Here is a 25,304-nt window from a genome sequence, read left to right on the forward strand (position 1 = left end):
TCCGGGTCGGGTCGCGGGGGCAGATGTTTGTTAATAGTAAATGATTATTTATTTTGAGGTGTATACACTCACGTGTGCCGCCCATCTGTGTGTTCAACATGTGACACAGCTACCGAAATAACCTATTTGTGTGAAAACAAGTATTTCGGCCCAAAACCGAAAATTGACTTTTAGGCTCTTTTTGGTCGAAACATTGCGGTGGACGAAATTTCAATGCATCAAAGCAGCAGCTTTAGCAGGGACTTCCCTCTCCCCAGCCACTTTATCTAGCTCTTCCGGGGGGGTCCCGAAGCCTAAGGACGTAGTCTCTCCAGCGTGTCCTGGGTCGTGTCCTGGGTCTCCTCCCGGTGGGTGGGACGTGCCCGGAACACCTCACCTGGGAGGCATCTGAATCAGATACTTGAACTCCTCCACTTGGGGCAGGATCTCATCCCCGACCTGGAGAGGGCATGCCACCCTTTTCCGACTGAGGACCATGGTCTCAGATTTGGAGGTGCTGATTCTCCTCCCAGCCGCTTCACACTCGGCTGCGAACTGCTCCAGTGAGAGTTGGAGGTCACGACTTGATGAAGCCAACAGAACCACGTCATCTGCAAAAAGCAGAGATGCAATACTGAGGCCACCAAACCGGACCCCCTCTACGCCTCGGCTGCGCCTAGAAATTCTGTCCATAAAAGTTATGAACAGAATCGGCGACAAAGGGCAGCCAACCCTCACCGGGAACTGCCGGATATGCGGACCGAACTCTGACTCCGGTCATACAGTGACCGAACAGCCCGTATCAGGGGGTTCGGTACCCCATACTCCCGAAGCACCCTCCACAGGACTCCCCGAGGGACACGGTCGAACGCCTTCTCCAAGTCCCCAAAACACATGTAGACTGGTTGGGCGAACTCCCATGCACCCCCGAGGACCCTGCCGAGGGTGTAGAGCTGGTCCACTGTTCCACGGCCAGGACAAAAACCACACTGCTCCTCCTGAATCTGAGATTCGACTTCCCGATGGACCCTCCTCTCCAGCACCCCTGAATAGACCTTACCAGGGAGGCTGAGGAGTGTGATCCCCCTGTAGTTGGAACACACCCTCCGGTCCCCCTTCTTAAAACGGGAGACCACCACCCCAGTCTGCCAATCCAGAGGCACTGTCCCCGATGTCCACGCGATGTTGCAGAGGCGTGTCAACCAGGACAGCCCCACAACATCCAGAGCCTTTAGGAACTCCGGGCGAATCTCATCCACCCCCGGGGCCCTGCCACCGAGGAGCTTTTTAACTACCTCTGTGACCTCAAACCTAGAGATAGGAGAGCCCGCCTCAGAGAACCCACACCCTGCTTCCTCATGGGGAAGCGTGTCGGTGGAATTGAGGAGGTCTTCGAAGTATTCTCCCCACCGACTCACAACGTCCCGAGTCGAGGTCAGCAGTGCCCCATCCCCACTATACACAGTGTTGGTGGTGCACTGCTTTCCTCTCCTGAGACGTCGGATGGTGGACCGGAATTTCCTCGAAGCCGTCCGGAAGTCTTTCTCCGTGGCCTCCCCGAACTCCTCCCATACCAGAGTTTTTGCTTCAGCGACCACCAGAGCTGCATTCCGCTTGGCCAGCTTGTTGACAAATCTACCCTACATAAAACATTTAAAAACAAAAAAAGAATGGGGTTCATGGGCAAACACTGAGGAAGCTGTTGTCTAAAAAATAAAAACTGCTGCACATTAGAAGTTTACTCGAGTACCTGGATGTTCTATGGCACTGCTGGTAAAATATTCAGTGGACAAAGGAAACCATCCATCCATTTTCAACACCGATTATCCTGGTTAGGATCGCGGGGACAAATGAAACCATAAAGTTGAATTGTTTGGGAGGAACACAACACCATGTGTGGAGGAAAAATGGCACAGCACACCAACATCAAAACCTTTTCCCAACTGTGAAGCATGGTGGAGGGAGCATCATGCTATGGCTATGCTTTGCATCTTCAGGGCCTGAACAGCTTGCTGTCATCGATGAAAAAATGAATTCACAAGTTTATTAAGATAGTTTGCAGTAGAACTGTAGAACAGCAAACATTTGATCGAGGTTATTGCTGCCAAAGGAGGGTCAACCAGTTGTTAATTCCAAGGGTTCACTTACCTTTTCCTCCCTGTCCTGTGAATGGTTATGCTATTTATTTTCATTAAAAACATGAAAACACAATTTTTTTGCATGGTGTTAGTTTAAGCAGACTGTTTATTCCTGTGCTTTAAATGGCCATAAGATGACATGACCAATTTATGCAGAAATGTAAGAAATTCCAAAGGGTTCACATACCTTTTCCTCCTACTGTATCCATGTTCGGGATGCTACATGAGCAACATCTGTGGCTTTCAGATGTACTGTATATACCTCATGCTACCAATGAGTTGGTGTCTTCCTCCGCCCCGCCCTCCAGCGTCTGGTGTACTGGCCTGTCTCTTATCCCCAACCATGTTTATGAATACTGTTTTTGAGACACGGTATTTGACTTTCTACACTTTCTCCAAAATATATAAGAACAAGCAAAAAAAACTTAATGCACCAAGTAACTTAGTAGGCTACCAGCACAATTAACAAGACAACATGGCGCAAGGGCCAACCAGTCTTACAAGTTTTATTGATTGAGAAATAAATACGGCAAATCAATGCATGATAAAAATTTGTATACATTTCATACAGTTTGATCTAACGTGACCGTGGAAAAGTGCAAAAGTTGATTTTTAGCAATGGAGCCACTTTGAAAGGACTACAGGTGTGTTCCAGTGCAGTGACAGCAATAATCACAACGTGCTGTCAGTAAAAATTACAATTAAGAATATCAGATTGTTACAAATGTCAATGCTTCTTCTGTGCCTTTTCAAACAACCAAAAATTACTGACTGGAGGACACCTTGCCCTCACATTTTGTATTAACTACAAAATTACGGATGATTTGGAGCCATTCAGTGGACGAGAACTGGGACGGACATGATAAAAACACTTATGATTACAAGGAATTTATGGGGTTGTGAATGGAGGGCAGAAGCGGAACCTGAAAGATAAGACAATTTTTAAGGAATTTAAGGCAATTTTATGGCCACATTACAGTGCCACTGAAGGAGAGTTGTGCTCACCAATGAGGCCAAGGGACTTGGTCTTAGACATCGTGATGTTGGTCACAGGGTTCCTTGCCTTGCACGTGTAGTTGGACTCCAGCAGTGGGATTTGGATGATACTGCCGAAGGCGAAGGCTGACGAAGGCATGTCATTCATAAACCACTGGTACTCGCTTTCCGGCCGAGAATCGGCAACGCACGTGATGGAAATGGTGAGGTCTTCTTTAGCCAACTCCGGACCTGAGATAGTCACGCTGAGAGGCCCGTCTGCAAGTGGATGAATCGTGAAATGAGTGAAAGGATGCTGTTTTAGCTCAAAATGCTACTTAATGCTGCTCTTGGGCAGTTGGTGTTTAGTTGGCATTGGTATTACTCATCTACACATGGGGTAAAGTTCATTCATTCATTCATTTTTCATACCGCTCATCCTCACTAGCTTCGCGGGCGTGCTGGAGCCTATCCCAGCTGACTCCGGGCGAGAGGCAGGGTGCACCCTGAACTGGTTGCCAGCCAATCGCAGGGCAAATATAAACAACCATTCACACTCAATTTCAAACCTATGGGCAATTTAGAGTCTTCAATCAACCTGCAATGCATATTTTTGGGATGTGGGAGGAAAACCACTCAGACACGGGGAACACATGCAAACTCCACACAGGCGTGCCAGGATTTGAACCCGGGTCCTCAAACCTGTGAGGCAGACGTGCTAACCAGTCGTCATGGGGTGACAATTTATGTCAAGTGAAACATCCATCTATCTTATATAGCGCCTGCCCTCATTCGGGGCGTGGCTGAGCTGGAGCCTATCCCAGCTGACTCTGAGCAAAAGGCTGGCTACACCCTCGATTGGTCACCAGTCAGTCATATACTGTATAATCAAGACAACCATTCATTCACACATAGTCAATGAACCTTCAGTGAACTGAACATGCGTGTTTTTGGAATGTGGCCGGGAGCTGGAGTAGAAAACTCACGCAAGCATGAGGAAAACATGCAAACTCACTTAACAAGCAGCAGTTTGGCAGATTGAGAAAAATTCTTCAAAAAAGAGGCTTCAAGCTGTTATGCCACTCCTAGTTGAAGTTTACTGTCAAACTAAAGAAAGCAAAAACAATGACGTGGTGTATTTAAAACAACCACATAGCTTTAATTGCGCTTAGCTTAAAGCTAAAAACAATGCAAAACACCATGTATGTGCTAATGAATAGCATCGGTGTTGCAATGTTCTAACCTTTTAAGCAACATATATTTGAATACAAACAGTGGAGTTCCGCACATAGACAGACAGTATAAAAGACAATTGGCAAATACAGCAGCTTACTTACAAATAAAAAAAATCTCTAGGCACCACTCTACTTGGTCAATTCATTCGGTACTCACAGTTGACCAGGAGATCATACGGGGGGCTTTCGTGAAGACCGACCGGATTGCTGGCGACGCACACATACATGCCGTCGTCCGCGCGCGTCAAGGGTAAGAAGTGAAGCCTGTTCTCTCGTATGAAGTAGTGGGAGTGATTGGTGGTGGACCAGTTTTCTGTGAGATGCATCCCGCCCTTCCTCCACTGGATGGATGTGTAATGCCCGTCCACCTCACAGGTGAGCGTGAAGTTGTCGCCATCGATGGGAATCGTATTGTTTTCCAACATCACCGACTTGATGGCCTCTGAAGATGTCAACACACAATTAGAAAGTACATTTAACTCTCATTATTGGCGAGGACTAGAGACCAACCAAGCGCTTCCGCGAATATCGAAATTACTATGTGAGTAATTGATGTTTTGAACCATAAATATACCACAAATTGATCGCAAAACAGCTCATCATTTTAAATAAATTTCAAAACATTTCATTTTGCATTACCTTAAAGATGAATGGCTTACAGATGATTTGATTTAAAACCAAAATGCACCTGAAGTGTGAGTGTACATGCAGATGCAGTGAAGTAACTTCCACTAATATCCATGCATCCATCCATCCGAGGTCGGGTCGCAGGGGCAGCAGCTGGAGCAGGGAGGCCCAGACCGCCCTCTCCCCAGCCACTTCGTTCAACTCTTCCGGCGGGATGCCAAGGTGTTCCTTGGCCAGCCGAGAGACGTATAGTGGGTATGGAAAGTATTCAAAACCCCTTAAATTTTTCACTCTCTTTTATATTGCAGCCATTTGCTAAAATCATTTAAATTAATCCCCCCCCCCTCATTAATTTACACACAGCACCCCATATTGACAGAAAAAAAACCTAGTTGTTGAAATGTTTGCAGATTTATTAAAAAAGAAAACTGAAATATCACACAGCCATAGGTATTCCGACCCTTTGCTCAGTATTTAGTAGAAGCACCCTTTTGAGCTAATACAGCCATGAGTCTTTTTGGGAATGATGCAACATGTTTTTCACACCTGGATTTGGGGATCCTCTGCCATTCCTCCTTGCAGATCCTCTCTAGTTCTGTCAGGTTGGATGTTTAACATTGGTGACAGCCATTTTCAGGTCTCTTCAGAGATGCTCAATTGGGTATAAGTCAGGGCTCTGGCTGGGCCATTCAAAAACAGTCACGGAGTTGTTCTGAAGCCAATCCTTTGTTATTTTAGCTGTGTAGTCATTGTCTTGTTGGAAGGTGAACCTTTGGCCCAGTCTGAGGTCCTGAGCATTCTGGAGAAGGTTTTCGTCCAGGATATCCCTATACCTGGCCGCATTCAATTTTCCTTTGATTGCAATCAGTTGTCCTGTCCCTGCAGCTGAAAAACACCCCCACAGCATGATGCTACCACCACCATGCTTCACTGTTAGGAATGTATTGGACAGGTGATGAGCAACGCCTGGTTTTGTCCACACATACCGCTTAGAATTAAGGCCAAAAAGTTCTATCTTGGTCTCATCAGACCAGAGAATCTTATTTCTCACCATCTTCAAGTCCTTCAAGTGTTTTTTTTAGAAAACTCCATGCGGGCGGCTCCGTCGGGCCACTCAGCCATAAACCCTTGACTGGTGGAGGGCTGCAATGATGGTTGACTTTCTAGACATTTTTCCCATCTCCCGACTGCATCTCTGGAGCTCAGCCACAGTGATCTTTGGGTTTTTCTTTACCTCTCTCGCCAAGGCTCTTCTCCCCCGATTGGTCAGTTTGGCCAGACGGCCAGCTCTAAGGAAGGGTTCTGGTCGTCCCAAACGTCTTCCATTTCAGGATTATGGAGGCCACTGTGCTCTTAGGAACCTTAAGTGCAGCAGAAATATTTTTGTAACCTTGGCCAGATCTGTGTCTTGGCACAATTTTGTCTCTGAGCTCTTCAGGCAGTTCCTTTGATCTCATGATTCTCATTTGCTCTGACATGCACTGTGAGCTGTAAGGTCTTATATAGACAGGGGTGTGGCTTTCCTAATCAAGTCCAATCAGAATAATAAAACACAGCTGGACTCCAATGAAGGTGTAGAACAATCTCAAGGATGATCAGAAGAAATGGACAGCACCTGAGTTAAAAATATTAGTGTCACAGCAAAGGGTCTGAATACTTATGGCTGTGTGATATTTCAGTTTTTCTTTTTTAGTAAATCTTAAAAAAATTCAACAATTCCGTTTTTTCTGTCAATATGGGGTGCAGTGTGTACATTAATGAGGGAAAAAAATAACTTTAATTATTTTAGCAAATGGCTGAAATATAACAAAGAGTGAACATTTTAAGGGGGTCTGAATACTTTCCGTACCCACTGTAGTTTCTCCAAGACAGCCCAGAACATCTCACCAGGGAGGCGTCCAGAGGGCATTTAACCAGATGCCCGAGCCACCTCATCTGGCTCCTCTAGATGTGAAGGAGCAGTAAATTGAATCTGAGCCCCTTCCAGATGACAGAGCTTCTCACCCTAAGGGACAGCCCAGACACCCTCCAGAAGAAACTCATTTTGTTAGTTTGTATCAGCAATCTTGTTCTTTTTGCCACCACCAACAGCTTGTGACCATAGGTGAGAGTAAGAACGTAGGTAGACCGGTAAATCGAGAGCTGAGCCGAAAGGCGAAGCTCCTTTTTCACCACGACAATCCGATATAGAGTCCCCATTACTGCAGACGCTGCACAGATTCGCCTGTCGCTCTCCCCCTCCATACTTCCCTCACTCGTGAACAAGACCCCGAGATACTTGAACTCCTCCACTTGGGGCCAGATCTCTTCCCGACCAGGAGAGGGCACTCCACTCTACTCTTTTCTGACTGAGGACCATGATTGATCCCAGATGGTCTCAGATTTGGAGGTGCTGATTTTCATCCCAGGCGCTTCACACTTGGCGGCGAACCGTTTCAGTAAGAATTGAATATCCCGGCTTGATGAAGCCATCAGAACCATATCATTTGCAAAAAGCAGGCACGTAATACTGATGTCACCAAATTGGACCCGCTCAACACCTTGGCTGCGCCTAGAGATTCGGTCCATAAAAGGAATGAACGGAATCAGTGACAAAGGGCAGCCTTAATGGAGTCCAACTCTCACTGGAACCGAATCCAATGCAATGTGGATCAAACTCTGACACCACTTGTACAGGGACTGAACAGCCCGTATCAGGAGGTCCGGTAACCCAGAGTAACACCCACACGACTCCCTGAGGTAAATGGTCGAATGCCTTCTCCACAAATCACATGTAGACTGGTTGTGTGAACTCCCATGCACCCTCAAAGAACCTGCTGAGGGTGTAGAGCTGGTCTACTGTTCCACGACCAGAATGAAAACTACACTGCTTCTCCTAAATCTGAGATTCGACTTGGTGACGGACCCTCCTCTCCAGAACCCCAGAATAGACCTTACCAGGGAGGCTAACAATTGTCATCCCCTACAGTTGGAGCACACCCTCCAGTTCCCATTCTTAAAAAGTGGTACCACCACCCCGGTCTGCCAATCCAGTAGCACTGTCCCCAATGTCCACGCGCTATTGCAGAGGCATGTCAACCAGGACAGCCCCTGAACATCCAGAGAGTTAAGGAACTCCGGGCAGATCTCATCCACCACTGGGGCCCTGCCACCAAGGAGCTTTTTAACCCCTGTGGTGACCTCAACCCCAGATAAAGGAGAACCTGCCTCAGAGTCCCCAGACTCTGCTTCCTAATGGGAAGGCGTGTCGGTGGAATTGAGGAGGGCTTTGCAGGATTCGACCCTCTAGCTCACATCGTCCCGAATTGAAGTCAGCAGCGCCCCATCCCCACCATACACAGTGTTGATGGTGCACTTCTTCCCCCTCCCGAGACGTCGGATGGTGGACCAGAATTTCCTCGAAGTCGTCTGGGAGACGGTGTCACGAAACTAAACTCCTCCCATGGCCAAGTTTTGGCCTCAGCAACCACCAAAGCTGTGTTCCGCTTGGCCAGCCAGACCCATCGGCTGCCTCCGGAGTCCCAGAGGACAGAAAGGACTGATAGGACTCCTTTGTAATGGACATACTCTCGCTAGATGGCACCATGACCCCCAATCTCGGACGGGGCTGCATCCCTGTCTCCGCTCCCCTGCCGAGAAAGACGGTCACGAGGATGCCTGATTTATCTCACACGGATGCTAAATGAATTACCAGCCAGCCTGAAGGAGCTTATCAAAAGCATAGACCAGAAAAACCTGACTTCTCACCCAGACGTTAAATTAATTAACAGTTACCCCAGAAACCTGGGCTCCCAGTCATCAGAAGACCCCCTGTGTGTGCAGGGTTCAAGATGCCAACCCAAAAAGTTTGAAAATCCTCTGGTCCCACATGCCAAAATAAAATTTCAAAGGACCCTTTGCCCTATGAAATGCACCTCAAGACCTCTGGGGCAATTGATGGAGCCCAGCAACACCCACTGGCAGTGGAGGGTTACTGCCAACGGCGACAACACTCGGGACCAGCTTCACCAAATTTTAATGTTGTGTGACATTTTAAGAACCTTGCGTGAATTCTCCCAGTGCCTACCACCACGCCAATGTCACTAGTGATTGCATTTCTCCGAATTTGAATGTCTGCAGTTGAAATTTGTGTGCCAACCGAATATGCTTGTGTTTATCTCAAAACAAACAGAAATGTTACACAAACGAACAGTAAAGTGTTATTAGCCAGCACATAAAATTGAAACACTCATTGCATAGATTAAACAGGGTGTATGACAATGCATTAGCTGGGAATTAATTTTATTTTATCCCACTGGTTTTAAAGCAACTAGTCACTGATGGTGTAGTGGTACACTCGCCTGACTTTGGTGCAGGCAGCGTGGGTTCAGTTCCCACCTCAGTGACGGTGTGAATGTGAGTGCGAATGGTTGTCCGTGTCTATATGTGCCCTGCGACTGACTGGCGACCAGTTCAGGGTGTAGTCCGCCTTGCGTCCGAAGTCAGCTGGGATAGGCTCCAGCGTCCCGCGACCCTAACCAGGATAAGCGGTGTTGAAAATGGAATGGATGGATAGTTTTAAAGCATAAAATAATCTTTGGAGGTGCCCCCCCCCCCCCCCCTTTTTGGGGGGGGGGGCACTCCCTCCCTCGCTCTTGTGCATAAAAGGCCAAAGCTCCTTTGTCCTTGGTGCTTGCTCTCGCTCGTTCGTTTAACCTTGCCGAAGAACCTGGCCCAGCCAGGCAGCCCCACCTCTCACCACGAGGTGAGGCAAGACCTTCCCCCGCTGCAGGGCACCCTACCAGTGCCCCAAGCTACTCATGCGGGTGCTTGGGCAGCTCACGGACGAAGCTTTGTTGGGAAGGAAACGGGCGGCGCACGACCGCTCCGAGCGCCCGGCAACAAGGCCACTCCCGGGCTTCGGCCGCTCTGCACTTGAAGATTTTTGTTCTTTTCTTCCTCCTTTTCCCATCAAAACCACCTGCCCTCGACCAGCCCGGCCAAGCATCCGGGAGAAAAAGTAAAAGTACTAAAGTACAGATTGGTGCATATTTGTGTTTAAAATTAACGGCAACAGGAATCCCAGCTTTATGCATTGCTTACCGCACATCCTCACATCACAAGTTCGACCTGCTTTACAAATGCTTACCTGTACCTTGTTTTCCTTTTCTCTGCATTGTTTCCCTGTAGTTAGACCCCTGTTAGATTTCGTTACATTTTATATAAAACCCACTACCTGTATCGTTTGTGTGTTTGGATACGATAAGAGATCTCTGGGTTCTAGGACTGTAATTCCTGTAGCATCTAAAAAGAGACATGGTGCCCTTTTTCGAGATAAAGTAGTCTGGTTTTAACGTTAAAACATAAATCGGACGCAGGTGTTCAACTTCGGCGAATTCATTTCTCAAATAAATTACGTTTTATCCCAAATCCATATACGCTACATATTTGTGCCCCGTGTGAGGCGAATATCAAATTTCGTCCAACCCAAACACACAAAATTCACGATATTTTGCAATAAATCTAGGTAGCATAGTAACCAGCTTGGAGGTGGAAGGAAGCAGCTGCAGCCTGTCTGTGTGAGTGTTATTTTGTTACCATGGCAACGCGGAGTCCCGAGCACTTGTGAGCGTGAAGAAAACTAAGATTAGCCCTCTAGTGACACTGATGCAAATTTGTGGGAATGTAAATGTTGTTTGGCTAGCCGTGTTTTGTGCGCTGCATGCTTTGAACTGTGGGAAGATCAATCCATTTTCTGAGCTGCTTATCCTCACAAGGGTTGCGGAAGTGCTGGAGGCAATGCCAGCTATCATCGGGCAGGAGGCTGGGTACACCCTGAACTGGTTGCCAGCCAATCGCAGGGCACATATAAACAAACAAACACTCACATTCACACCTACGGGCAATTTAGAGTCTTCAATTAACCTACCATGCAACATTTTGGGGATGTGGGAGGAAACCGGAGTGGCCGGAGAAAACTCACGCAGGCACGGGGAGAACATGCAAACTCCACAAAGGCGGGGCCGGGAATCGAACCCCAGTCCTCAGAACAGTGAGGCAGGCGCTCTACATAAATTCTTGTTGAAAAGGCCTTCGAGGGTCACAAAACGGGTCACGAATTCTGGGCGTTTGTACGATACCTTTTTCTCTTTTTATAGCCTCTGGAGTAGCTGACCATACTAGTTATATGTGCGTTGTGGTTTTGGGGAATTTTATTCTGACTTTTGCTGCGTAAATAGGATATTTGGCTGCCCTTAAAGCCGTGCTACACTGGGAATTCCTGTTGTGTGTCAGTCGAACTCTGGGCTAAAGTGTTAGCTCTTTGTGTTTGGAAAAACAAACAAACACGTGGCTTCCGTGATGGTCGTTGTGTTGGAACCACGAAGCCCCTGCGGGAAATGCCATGTGGTCATTTTGACTTCGTAAATCGCCGTCTTTGTTTGCGGAAGACGTGACGTCACCACTTTGGTTCACTCCTTCGTGGCTTTGACCATTATATAGTCTTCGGTTTGTCCTCGATGCCCTCTCGCGGACGCTCATGCCATTACGCAGCTGTTAGCCACCTAGCTGCTGCTAGGCTGCAAGGAAGCTGTTAGCGAACACGCATCGAGACATCTTGTTCACTCTTGGTCGCTGCTGTTGAAATAATAAACTTTAGCTTCCCTACAGCACCGCCGAGTGCTTTTTCCTGCTGGGTTTAAGCTATCATTGTGCGCTGTTCTCCCACGAGTGCTCTGCTGTGAGCGCTGTGCAACCTTGCGTCACACGTCGCCTAGCAACCGACCACCCCTCGAGAGCACGGCTAACTAGCCGCCTCCACCCATGATCGCGATAAAGTACTATTAATTTGAAAGCCTCCATTTTCGCTCGTTTTTCAAAACGCAGACGCCGCGATTGTGTTTTCAAGCTTTATGTCTGGTATTTTTAACCGGTTCTGACAAATTTTGACAGTTACAACGTAACGATTACAACAAGCTGTACCAACGAAAGGCGCTGCATTGCTAAATCAATAACGCCACCTTTCGTTCACAGATGCTCCCTACACAACGTAACTTGATTTAAACGCTGCCTCACGTTGATAGAAAACAATTACCTAACGGTTTCGTTTCCAAAGTGGAGCTATTAATTAATTGCTTGTTTAATTTGTGATCATTTCGGGTTTTCATTTAAATTTTAATTAAAAAAATAAAGTTAAAACCTCATTTGAATTATTAAATTATTTTCAGAAACAAAAAATTTATTTGAATATCTTTAAATTATGTTTGTGCCCCCCCCCCCAATTTCCCCCTTTTTTGTTTTTGTTTTGCTTTTCCCTCTGCCTAAGCCCACACCATTCCTAGTCATACAAGCAATTAATTAATTCATTTAAGCCTCATTATAAGTACATTTAACTTTGACCAAAGTTAAAAAAAACTTATTTGAATTAGCTTAAGTCCTAAACTGCTTTCACAACTTGAATTAACTTGAAGTGATTGCCATCACACACAGTCGAATCAATTTGTTTAACTAAATCATAACTAAATTGTATTTATTTCTCAAAGCTAAATAAATTAACTGGTTAAATTAGGGTGGCGGCGGCACGGTGGCCGACTGGTTAGAGCGTCAGCCTCACAGTTCTGAGGACCCGGGTTCAATCCCCGACTGTGTGGAGTTTGTATGTTCTCCCCGTGCCTGCGTGGGTTTTCTCCGGGCACTCCGGTTTCCTCCCACATCCCAAAAACATGCATAAATTGGAGACTCTAAATTGCCCGTAGGTGTGACTGTGAGTGCGAATGGTTGTCTGTTTGTGTGTGCCCTGCGATTGGCTGGCAACCAGTTCAGGGTGTACCCCGCCTCCTGCCCGATGACAGCTGGGATAGGCTCCAGCACGCCCGCGACCCTAGTGAGGATAAGCGGCTCAGAAAATGGATGGATGAAATTAGGGTGGCACAGTGTACAACTGGTTAGCACATCTGCCTCACAGTTCTGGGGACCGGGGTTCAAATCCTGTGTGGGGTTTGCATGTTCGCCCCACTCCTGGGTGGGTTTTCTCCGGGCACTCCGGTTTCCTCCCACATCCCTAAATTTTGCATGGTAGGTTGATTGACAACTCTAAATTGCCCGTAGATGTGATTGTGAGCGTGAATGGTTGTTTGTTTCTATGTGCCCTGCGATTGGCTGGCGACCGGTTCAGTGTGTACCCTGCCTCCCGCCCGAATATAGCTGGGATAGGCTCCAGCAGCCTGCGACCCTAGTGAGGAGAAGCGGTAAAGAAAATGGATGGATGGTTAAATTAGTTTAACATTTAGTTAACAAGCTGATTTGTTTCCCTCCACCTAAGCGCCCTTCGCAACTATTTCAAATTGCCAAATCTTACGCAACTATTTTAATTTGATCAAATACATTTTTGTGCACATAACTTGACCATCAACACTTGTGCTCTATTCTATCACTGCTTCTACGCACATTCTCAAACACCTTTAAAGTTACGTGATGAACTCTCACACCATAATTTGCAAACACTATTTAATTGTCCATCCATCCATCCATTTTCTACCGCATATCCGAGGTCGGGTCGCGGGGGCAGTAGCTTTAGCAGGGACGCCCAGACTATTTAATTGTTTAACAATTAATTACACCGCTTATATTGTGCCTCTATTCCAAATTAGACGCACCGCTTAAGCTTACATAACAAACAATTCAGTCGCGTACCGCGTGCTACTGCACACGCAACGCAATCATGACGGAACTTTCAGGAAGTCCCAGTCAATACCACAATCTTGACACACTGGAAGAGCTCGTCAGTAACTTAACTAAAGACCTTGTCCCGGGCTATGCAGAGTGTCAAAGATGCTAGCCTTGAAGTCCCCAATGACAACATCGCACAACTTATGAGTGACGCCGAGCACAAAACCTTAAAAGACAAAAATCTCGCTTAAACGCTTGGTTGCATGGTGCTGAACTTGGTGTCCCAACTCAAATGGAGCGACCTTGAGGAGAAACCTTCAAATTATGAGACATTGAGGGTTTTTTCGGCACTTTTTCCTAAAGTTTTGCAGATCTAGAAAGAGACGTGGTGCCCCTTTTCGAGTTAAAATAGTCAGATTTTATTGTTAAAATGTAAATCGGACGCACGTGTTCAACTTCGGCGAATTCATTTCTCAAATAAATTACGTTTTATCCCAAATCCATATACGCTACATATTTGTGCCCCGTGTGTGTAAAATGTAAATCAAACTAACCCGGAAGTGAATGGAGGTGTTCAACTTCGGCAAATTCATTTCTCAAATAAATTACATTTGATCCCAAATCCATAAACGCTACACCTTCTTAAGCTTGATGGCAACAGGTTCGGGGATTGCCGTCACAACAGGCACCGACCGCCATACGGCCACAGCTCCGGTCGGCAACATCAACAATGGAGGCGCGGAACATGGTCCATTCGTACTCATTGTCCCCCACCTCCCCCGGGACATGGGCGAAATTCTGTCGGAGGTGGGAGTTGAAGCTCCTTCTGACAGGGGACACTGCCAGCCATTCTCAAAAAACCCTCACAATAAGTTTGGGTCTGCCAGGTCGGACCGGCATCTTCCCCTACCCTCGGAGCCAAATCAACACCAGGTGGTGATCGGTTGACAGCGCTGCCCCTCTCTACAGAATCAGAATCATCTATATTTGTTTTATCAAAAACACACAAGGAATTTGTCTCCAGTCGTTGGAACCGACAGCAGACAGCCATTTTGGAACATACAGTAAAAACCCACGACGGAGAGTCACCGAGCAATGGAAGTTTACTGGTAACGTGGTAATGCTGATACTTTTTCGACAGTTGTGCAAATGATGCAGAGTCCTCTATCAATTTAGTTTGAAATGACTAATTGAGCAATAATCTGATACAGTGACAATTGTGGAAATGATGCAGAGGCTACAAGAAATGTAAGCTGTTTAAAGTGACTAATAGTTCGATAATCTGGCACTCTCCAGCACCTCATCCAAAAAGAGTGGGTACTCTGAGCTGCTGTTTGGTGCATAGGCACAAACAACATTCAGGACATGTTCCCGCACCTGAAGGTGGAGGGACGCTACCCTCTTGTCCACTGAGTTACTTGTAAAACCCCAATGTACAGGCACAGAACTGGGGGCAATGAGTATGCCCACACCACCAGATGTCTCTCATCGTGGGCAGCTCCAGAGTGGAAAAGACCCCTACCAAGAGGTCTGGTACCACAGCCAAAGCTGTATGTGGGGTGAGCCTGACTATATCTAGTTGGAACTTCTCAACCTCACAGACCAGCTCAGGCTTCTTCCCTGCCAGAGAGCTGACATTCCATGTCTCTGAGGGCCAGCTCGTGTAGCTGGGGATTGGACCGCCGAGGTCCTCGCCTTTGACAATCCCCTCGGCTCACTATGCACCCGACCCGTTACGCCCCTCCCATAGGTGGTCAGCCCATAGAAAGGGGGACCCATGTTGCCTCTTCAGGCTGTGCCTGGCCTGGCCCCATACCTGCAGGCCCCACAACCAGGCGCTTGCCTTCAAGCCACACTCTAGGCCTGGCTTCAGAGGGTGGGGGCAGTGACCCGCATACAGGCAAGGTAAACCTAGGTGCATTTATATTCATCGTCATAAGCGGTCTGTGAGCCGTACTTTTGTCTGGTCCCTTACCTTGGACCTGTTTGGCATGGGTGACCCTACCAGGGGCGTAAAGTTTTTAGTTGGTGATTTTATTTATTAAAACCTTTCAAAGCTACCTAGCACTGTGTGAAAACTTAATGCCCCCTAAACCTAATAACGGGTTAGGCCATCCTCAGCAGCATCAACTGAAATCAAGCATTTTCTGTAACTGGCTATGAGTCTTTCACATCTCTGTGGAGATATTTTCGCCCACTCTTCCTTGCTGAATTGTTTCAATTCAGCAAAAAAGGAGGGTTTTCGAGCATGAACGGCATGGCCCTATTCCATGCCACTGCATTTCAATTTGATTTAAGTCCAGGCTTTGAATTGGCCACTCCAAACATCAATTTTCTGAGCCGCTTCTCCACAGTAGGGTCGCGGGCGTGCTGGAGCCTATCCCAGCTAACATCGGGCAGGAGGCGGGGTACACCCTGAACTGGTTGGCCACTCCAAACAAAAAAAACATTAAAAGGTGAATTCGTGAATAGCAAATCCAGGAATATGCAGGTGGTTCTGTACTATGTTATAATGTGACTTGTTTAAAATATGTTGAAGTGGTTGTTTTATAACACAAAAAAGACATAATGAAAACTCAAATGTCCCACAAATTAGTGTCACCCATCTGTCTAGTATACGCAGTTCCAATTTGATAGCAAATGGACAAAATCTGTCGGACAATTTTCTTTTTGAAGGACCCGCAGAAAAAGCCAAAATGACTCTAAAATGATAGCTTCACGGTGGGAAACTGCGAAAACCACGCCGTATGAGAAACATCAGTACGACTGAGACATCCTAACAATCAACGACGGAGGAACATTCTATTTACGCCTGTATAGTGAACACACCTATTCCTGATCCACTATTCACCACAAGACACCACCACAAAGCCCCAGCTAACTGGAAATTAGTAATTCAGAGACTAACATCTTCGTATGTTGAGAAGCTGAGTTAAGCCTGGGTTGTTAGTGGAAATTACATGGAGTCTTCACCGCATGTACATGTGTACTTCTGGTGCATTAGGTCAAAATCTAATCTGTAAGCCATTTTTTGGTAAATTTATTGGTATTAAAGTGTAATGCTTTTAGATGAGTTTGAAATGATATTAAAGTGTTTTTGGATCATAGTTTGTGGTATACTTATGCTTTAAACTACTAATACAGGCAATGGCAAACATTATAGTCAATTACTTGCAGTTTTTCATCAATTTGCAGGAGGGCTTGGTCCCTATCACCTGCAAATATCTGGGGTTTACCATAATTTCTATTCAGCATGTTGTAAGGAGACAATTTTTACTAGAGAAGAGAATAATGATAGCAAAGATTTTTGTTGTCGTACTAGAGCGGCTCCAACTACCGGAGACAAATTCCTTGTGTGTTTTTGGACATACTTGGGAAATAAAGATGATTCTGATTCTGAAAAGATCAGAGCACTGCAGCGAAGTGGAGACTGTGGAGACTGTGCAGAGCTGTTGCTATGTATATATCAAAAGAAAACATTTTGGAACAGTTGTGGATTCTTACCAAGGACCTGGAGCATCAGGACGCTGGTGCTATTCATTCCCGACACGGGATTGCGGGCCATGCAAGTGTACTTTCCACTCATGTTGAGTGTCAAAGGGGCTGACACAAAGAGGGAGCTGTTGGCTACCTTCGTGTCGTTGTGCCACCAGGTGAAGTGACTGTCGGGCAGCGACACTGCGGAGCAGCTGAAGTTTACCGACTGTCCCTCCACAGCCATCGACGGACCATAAACCATGGGCGTTTCTGGTCCAACTGCAACAATAAAACATATTGTTGATTGCGTATCGTTTTGTAAAATACTTTACCTTGAAGCAACCATATTCGTTACGTGCCTCTCTCTCTCTCTCTCGCTCGGTATATATATATATATGTTGAAATTTTTGCTGATTTATTAAATGATCGGACTTGATTAGGAACGCCACACCCCTGTCTGTATAGGACCTTACAGCTCACAGTGCATGTCAGAGCAAATGAGAATCATGAGGTCAAAAGGAACTGCCTGAAGAGCTCAGAGACAGAATTGTGGGAAGGCACAGATCTGGCCAAGGTTATGAAAAAAAAATCTGCTGCACTTAAGGTTCCTAAGAGCACAATGGCCTCCATAATCGTGAAATGGAAGATGTTTGGGACGATCATAAGCCTTCCTAGAGCTGGCCGTCTGGCCAAACCGAGCAATTGGGGGAGAAGAGCCTTGGTGAGAGAGGTAAAGAAGAACCCAAAGATCACTGTGGCTGAGCTCCAGAGATGCAGTTGGGAGATGGACGAAAGTTCTAGAAAGTCAACCATCACTGCAGCCCTCCACCAGTCGGGGCTTTATGGCAGAGTGGCCCGACAAAAGCCTCTCCTCAGTGCAAGACACACAAAAGCCTGCATGGAGTTTGCTCAGAAACACCTGAAGGACTCCAAGATGGTGACAAATATGAGACCAGGATAGAAATCGTTGACCTTAATTCTCAGTAGCATGTGTGGAGAATACCAGGCAATGCTCATCACCTGTCCAACACAGTCCCAACAGTGAAGCATGGTGGTGGCAGCATCATGCTGTGGGTGTGTTTTTCAGCTGCAGGGACAGGGAGACTGGTTGGAATCGAAGTAAAGATGAATGCGGCCAAGTACAGGGATATCCTGGACGAAAACCTTCTCCAGAGTGCTCAGAACCTCAGACTGGGCCGAAGGTACACCTTCAAAATAAGACAATGACCCGATGCACACAGCTAAAATACCGAAGGAGTGGCTTCAGAACAACTCCGTGACTTAAACCCATGACTTAAACCCAACTGAGCATCTCTGGGAAGACCTGAAAATGGCTGCCCACCAACGTTCACCATCCAACCTGACAGAACTGGAGATGAGGTGAGGATAAGCGGTGTAGATAATGGATGGATTTTAGCAAAGGGCTGCAATATAACAGAGTGAAAAATTTAAGGTGTCTGAATACTTTCTGCACCCACTGTAATATCCATGTCATACTCACAGTTTACAAGGAGCATGTGAGGAGGGCTTAGCATGTGTTGAGCCAGATTAATAGCCCAGCAATGGTACAGTCCAGAATCATTACGGTGCAACTCGTTGAAGGTGACAGTCCGGTTATCCACGGACATCGCGATCCTGTCGTCCGTGATCAAAGGCTGTCCGTTTACTCGCCATGCCACTTGGTCAGCAGGGCCGGACACGTTGCACATCATCATGTAGGAATATCCTTCCACGGGAGGATGCACAGGCACCTCTATGTGTACATATTTGATTTTCTCTGAAAAACAAAACAAAACCAAAAAAAGGCGTTTTTTTTGGGGGGGGGGGGGTTGTTTTTTAGAAGTGTTAAGAGGACTCTGAACTTAAGTAGAAGTACAGATACTTGTGTAAATAATACAATGCATTCCTATAGCTTTGCTAACATTGTCAACTGACTAACAAAAATGCTTAACTCATTCACTGCCGTGGATGTTCATATTCGTCAACTGGAATCCAACCGTCTACTGCCACAGACGTATGTATTCGTCAAGTCTTTTTTTTTTTTTTTTTTTTCTTGCGTGAGTGAAAAAAATTCACTCACGCTCAACTCGAGCTATTTGCTGAGTCAGCATTAGGTCAAGTTTCTTAGCTGTATATCTGTTAATAAATTATTTAGCCATCAAAAGGTCTTTCACAGTCTTCTAAAGGACAGAAAAGGTAGAATTAAACTTTTTTTCTGGTGAAAGAAGAGTGTCTACTCTTTCTTTTGGTAGGTTCAGTACTTCTGTTGTTGCATAAAATATTCTATGGGTCTTGAAACGGTCAAAAATGCTCTTAAATGACTGGCAGTATGGGGAATTCTGCTTTGAAAACTGCTGCTTATAAGATGCTAAGATCTCAATCAATTAATTAATCCATCTATCAATCAGGAGCTTAACCTGACCTTTTTCCATTTACAACATTTTACATCATGTCATTGAAAAATGTAACAAGCCTATTTTTCACAAAATAAGAAGTAGATTGTATGATTGCAAAATGATTACATCTTTTCAAATGTCGGGAGTAAAAGTACAAAGTCAGCTAAATAATAATTACAGATATCTCTAAACTATTTGTATTTGTACTTTGTTACTTCCCACCACTGGTTGTTTTTGCTGGAAAATGTTCAAGTGGTCTCACCGAGAACAGTCAGCATGGTGTCGGCGGAGCTGTTGTTGCCGGTAATGGTGTTGTGGGCCTCGCAAGTGTATGTCCCACTCATGTTTGTGTTGAGAGCAGGTGTTAGGTATACGGAGGTGTTGGCCACGGGGGTGCCGTTGAAGAACCACATGTACTGGCTGGAGGGGTACGACAAAGCACTGCAGCCGAGCGTGACGCTGCTTCCCTCCAGCGTCACAATGGGTAAGGTGACGTTTGGCACTCCGGGTCCATCTGAAATACAAATATTATCTTGTTGTCTGTCATGATACAGCGCTGATACACCAGTGATATTGTCATCTGTCACGATACACCATTAATACACCAGTCATATAATCGTCTGGCACGATACAGCATCGATAAACCAGCCATACTGTCGTCTGTCATGATATGGAATTAATACACCAGTTATCGTCAGATACAGTGTCAATATCCAGCCATATGACACAGCGTAGCTACACCAGTCATATTGTTGTCTGTCATGACTTGTTGTCGATACAGCAGTTGTATCGTTTTCTGTCACAATACAGCGTGGCTATACCAGTAGTATCCATCCATCCATCATCTGAGCCACTTCTCTTCACTAGGGTAGCGGGCGTGCTGGAGCCCATCCCAGCTATCATCGGGCAGGAGGCGGGGTACACCCTGAACTGGTTGCCAGCCAATCGCAGCAGTAGTATTATACACCGATTCTATTGTTGTCTGTCATGATACGGCTTCGATATACCGGTTGTATCGTCTTCTGTCATGATATGGCATTAATACACCAGTCGTATCTTCATCTGTCATGATACAACGTCACTGCACCAGACTTATTGTCGTCAGTCATGACACAGCGTCAATACAGCAGTCTTATTATCATCTGTCACGGATATGTCATGTAAAATAATAAGCTTACATATGACGTTGAGGGTATAATTTTCACTGGTCAAGCTGCTGAGAGGGTTAGAAGCTTCACACGTGAAATTCCCGTTGTGGGACATCAACACGGGTTCAAAGGTGAGGGTGTCGTTATTCAAGGAAAGGTTTGTGGTGCCGTCTTCATACAGTGGGGCTCCGTTTTGCTGCCAGGTGATGGACTCCACATTTCCTTCGGTCTCGCAGGTGAGGCTGAAGGTGTTGTTCAGGATTGGATGTGCACTAGCCGCTGTTATGGAGGCCATGCTCACCGGAGCTGTGGACAGGTTAAGGGACCATCAGAATTGGAGCATAAGTATACACATTTCCTCATATCGTGGCCAGTGGGTGTTTTTTGTAAATTCACTTGCAGGGGGATGCCCTCTATTGTTTGAAAATGGACGCACACAACATGAAAGAACAATCACCTGTGTGAGCTGAACTAAGATCATTATAGTTGCTACCCGTTTTTGCCCTCACTGTGAGACACATTACGTAATTTGGTAGGTGCTAATGTTTTGGTTAGCAATAGAATTCAATTTGTGTTCAACTGTGGATGATGCACCCTCTAACTAACTGAGACATGGCATCTTTCACTACTTGAAGAAATACAGCGCCGCACCCCACACACATTTTTGAAATCAATGCAGGAAGTCCTCGAGTTACTACGTACTCGACCTACGACGTTTCGACTTTACGACACCCGCGTCTCGTCCGCCACAGCACCATAGTGTTTCTGCTTAGCTAGCGCATAGTGCTTGTCAGTGTTTGTGCGCCGGGAGTATCTTTGCCTTTTTCGCCCTCCTTTTTTCACACTCTCAGCAGTAATGGTAAGTACAGCATCTTATTTTTTTTTTTATTTTAATGTATTTGAGTTTCTTTATACGAAGTGTTAACCTTTCCTGCTACAGTCACCTGACCGTGGTCGGGAGACGCAGGGCTTAACTCCCTTCTCTCGTTGCACAGCTGAGTTGGATGGCGGCAACAATAAAGGCACGAAGCACCGGCTTGCTGCTTTATTAGCTCCTCTGCACATTGGACGTCAACTTCCACAATAAAGGACGTCAACTCACTACACTTGCTACTGTACACACTCGCACCTGCGCGCACTCCTTCCTCCTTCGCAGTCCCGCTGGACGACGCCTGCACAGTCCCGTCTCACTCACACACCGACGCCCACACACACTGAGCCTGCTGTCACAATCACGTGGGACGATACCCGTAACAGAAGAGTTTCGCCGTAAATTTCGACTTTAACGGTGAAATCCGACTTACGCGGAAATTCGTGTTACGTCGCCAGCGTAGGGACGGAACTCGTTCGTAAATTGAGGACTTGCTGTAAATAAAAACAAGTCCATCCATGTACCCAAAACAGTGAGCATGTGGTACGCTGTGCTGTTTCTCCCGGTGACATTGTTGAAGGCGATGCAGGTGTACGTCCCGTTCATGTTGAATGCCAACGGTCCTGCCAGGTACTCGGCGGTGTTGGCCACCTCAGTTTCGTTGAAGCGCCAGCTGTACATGCTCGGAGGATGGGAGATGCTGGAACAATTGAGGAGAACCTGGTTTCCAATCAGGGCCACGGAGGGTGCCGTGATCACTGGCGTGTTTGGCCCGTCTTTGAAAACAAGCAATATAAGGGTTACATCAAGAACACTATTACTTACTACTATATGTCAGTGGAACAAATGCTTTGACTTACAGTAGACCTCCAGGATGTAGGGGCTGCTAGTCATGTTGCTCACGGCGTTGAAAGCCTGACACTTATACTGGCCGGCATCGGAGGGCTGGGCTGGGTTCAAAGTCAGTGTTCGGTTGTCCGCATCAAATATTGTGGTGTCGTCAGCAGACACCGGGTCGTCGTTCATCCACCACTGGATGATTTCCACCTCTCCGTTCACCTGACAGTTGAGGGTGAAGGGCTCCTGAGCCACCGCCACTCCTCCCGTGTGGTTCACCATCACTGCTGTAATCGGCGCTGTGGGACAGATACTTGTTTGTTGTAAAACATGATGGCAAAAATAATATTAGTTTCATTTTCAAAAGGTATGACAGTGACTTTTTTGTCCTTAGCCTGAAAACCACTCCTGCACGCAGGCCTGCATGAAACTAGCGAGTCTTTGTTTGGGATAGAACCAACATGTGATTTGCTGTGCTGTGCAGGCGAGCGGTTGGAGCCTTCAGACCCTTCTCTGCTGGCCTAACCCTCATCAAAAACACTGACCTGCCATAAAATTTTATCATTTCCAACAGTCTCTTGTATTCATTGCATAGTGTATGTCTTCCCCGAACAGCCTCCAGTTGTTTGTGAGTTTATTTTTTGGGTCCAATCAGATTTAAGCTTCTATGTGTGTTGCCATATGAATCTAATCTACCCAGGGCCTTCAGACTCAGGGTTTTTGGCCAATGCCAAATACACCAACAACACATGCATTGGACCCTACAAAATACTACTGACCAGAATTATTGATAGTGTTTGTGTGTGTCTGTGTGCGTGTGTGTGTGCGCATGAGAGAGAGCGAGACAGAGTGATAGAGAGAGAAAGAGAGAGAGATCTGCAACTTACCGCAAGGTGTTTTCTCAAGCTAGAAGTGGGCTGAAATATCCAACTTTTGGCAGTCACAATTTAAGAGCTGCATGACTAAGCTGTTGTTTTTCTGAGTCTGTAAAGTTAACACCCCCACGGCTCATTTTTTTCCTCCTTATATGAGTCACTTTGATTGGCCCACGAAGCGTTTGTGTGCGGTCATGTGACTGCCTTGTGCAATCTGATTGGTGAATTGGAGTCAAATGACACTAGCGATCACGTTGAATTGGTAAATATGCGGAAGTCAATGATGAAGTCTAAAAATGTATCGCCCACGCATTAATGGATAAATAAAAGTAGCGAACGGCATGTCGATCATTGTAACGGAGTAAAGGTATCGATTCTTCTTCACATGCATACTGAAGTAAAAGTAAAAAGTATAGTTCATTCAAACTACTCTCACAAGTGCAATTTATCCAAAATGTTACTTGACTAAATGTAACGTGTTACTACCCACCTCTGTCTATAAATAATACACAGATAATACAGCTGCTGAGCGAAGGCCCATGTCCAAAAAGTGTCAGATGGCGGGCACTATTGTAAAACTGAAAGGACAATTTATATAATTTATGGATTGTGATACAATCCATCCATCCAATTTCTACCACTCATCCTGTTGAGAATCAGACTACACTGTGGACTGGTCAGCAGTCAATTGTAGGGCATACTGTTTGCAAACAGCCAGCCATCCATTTACCCATCCATCCATTTTATACTGCTTATTGGAGTAATGGGTCAATGGTAACTGGAGCTTATACCAGCTGACGCAAAAGGCACACTGCATTAGTCGCAAGGCAATCTCATGGCACATAAACTAACAGCCATAGATTTACCCATTTCCAAAGTGTTATCCTGATCAAGGTCATGATAAAATTGGAGTCTATCCTAGCTGACGTGATATAAAGCAATCAGTCAATTGGAGGCCACATACTGTTGTGGCAGAAAACCATCTATTCAGCCTAGACCATATATATAAACAATCATACATATATTTCTCCATTTGCTCGTACAGGGTCATGGGGAAGCTGGATCGTATCCCAGCTAACTGTGGTCGAAAGAGATACTGGATTGGTCACCAATCAATTGCAGGGCACATAGCGTCGATCCATCCATCCATCCATCCATCCATCCTTTTTCAATCACTTATGCTGTTGAGGGTCACAGGAAAGCGGGAGCCTATCCTAGCTGACTGCTTCACGCTCCACCTCAAATTGGTTGGCAATCATTCACAAGGCACATACAGACAACCATCCATTTTCTACCACTTATAACAACAGAACACCCAACCTTACCCATGATCCTGATCATTGCACTCGTGCTGCTGAACCTGGATGTCACAGAGTTGTGGAGGAGACACTGGTAGTCCCCCGAATGGTTCTCAGCAACCATTGGTAGTTCAAGCTGCACCCCGAAGTGGTTGAGGTTCACCCCGTCCAACATCCACTGGATCGTTGCCGGGGGCTTGGACTCGGCCAAGCACGACAGGGTGATGTTTGAACCCGTGATGTGGGTGTGCATAGGGGGCACGACTGACACGGCGGCAGCTGTGGGTCCATCTGGAGAAATGAGAGGAATCTTCACAGTGAAAAAGCCAAGCCCTGGAAAATGATACTGGACAGAAGCTAATGAGTTGCTTGTACAGCGAACCCATTTACTGCAGGGGATATGTTCCGGATCCACCAGCAATGGTGCAGATAATCTGTCATATAGAGAGACCATATAAAAAACACTTTTAATAGCTTTAAATGGGAACAAACCCCCCCCCCCCCTTTTTTTTTTTTTGCAAGAATACATTCCAGTACGTGTCAGCATGAGTCAAAACATGTTAGTAAGGATTAAATGGAATAATTTATCAATGTACGAGCAGCACCATTTTGGGAGAAAACGTCATCAGTCAGAGACCTAAAGTGTCGAAGTGACCTCACAATTAGTGTAACTCGTTGCTTATTAAACTGCTTTTGAAAAGTATTCTGATGACTGTTGGGAGCCTACTGGGCACTCGTGGCTAACTGGCACCAGTCGAGTGGCCGAGCGCCGTGTCCAAGGCAGCTAGCTGTTAGCCACTAG

General features: G+C 46.1%; 1 protein-coding gene across 1 annotated transcript in view; it reads right to left on the reverse strand.

The window, feature by feature from the left end:
• Positions 1 to 2,205: 2,205 nt before the first annotated feature.
• The window catches only part of ceacam1 (CEA cell adhesion molecule 1), a 29,251-nt gene continuing 6,152 nt past the window's right edge, over positions 2,206 to 25,304 (reverse strand). Inside the window, exons 4-13 of the mRNA XM_061674325.1 lie at positions 24,530 to 24,793; positions 22,353 to 22,628; positions 22,017 to 22,268; positions 20,652 to 20,927; positions 19,736 to 19,987; positions 18,579 to 18,854; positions 17,105 to 17,356; positions 4,485 to 4,769; positions 3,123 to 3,371; positions 2,206 to 3,040 (exon numbers count right to left, since the gene is read on the reverse strand). Coding sequence (XP_061530309.1) covers positions 2,952 to 3,040; positions 3,123 to 3,371; positions 4,485 to 4,769; positions 17,105 to 17,356; positions 18,579 to 18,854; positions 19,736 to 19,987; positions 20,652 to 20,927; positions 22,017 to 22,268; positions 22,353 to 22,628; positions 24,530 to 24,793 — 2,471 coding nt within the window. The 3' untranslated portion in view covers positions 2,206 to 2,951. The remainder of the gene's footprint in view (positions 3,041 to 3,122; positions 3,372 to 4,484; positions 4,770 to 17,104; positions 17,357 to 18,578; positions 18,855 to 19,735; positions 19,988 to 20,651; positions 20,928 to 22,016; positions 22,269 to 22,352; positions 22,629 to 24,529; positions 24,794 to 25,304) is intronic.

This window comes from Phycodurus eques, chromosome 4 (genome assembly GCF_024500275.1).
Source record: "Phycodurus eques isolate BA_2022a chromosome 4, UOR_Pequ_1.1, whole genome shotgun sequence".
Taxonomy (NCBI): domain Eukaryota; kingdom Metazoa; phylum Chordata; class Actinopteri; order Syngnathiformes; family Syngnathidae; genus Phycodurus; species Phycodurus eques.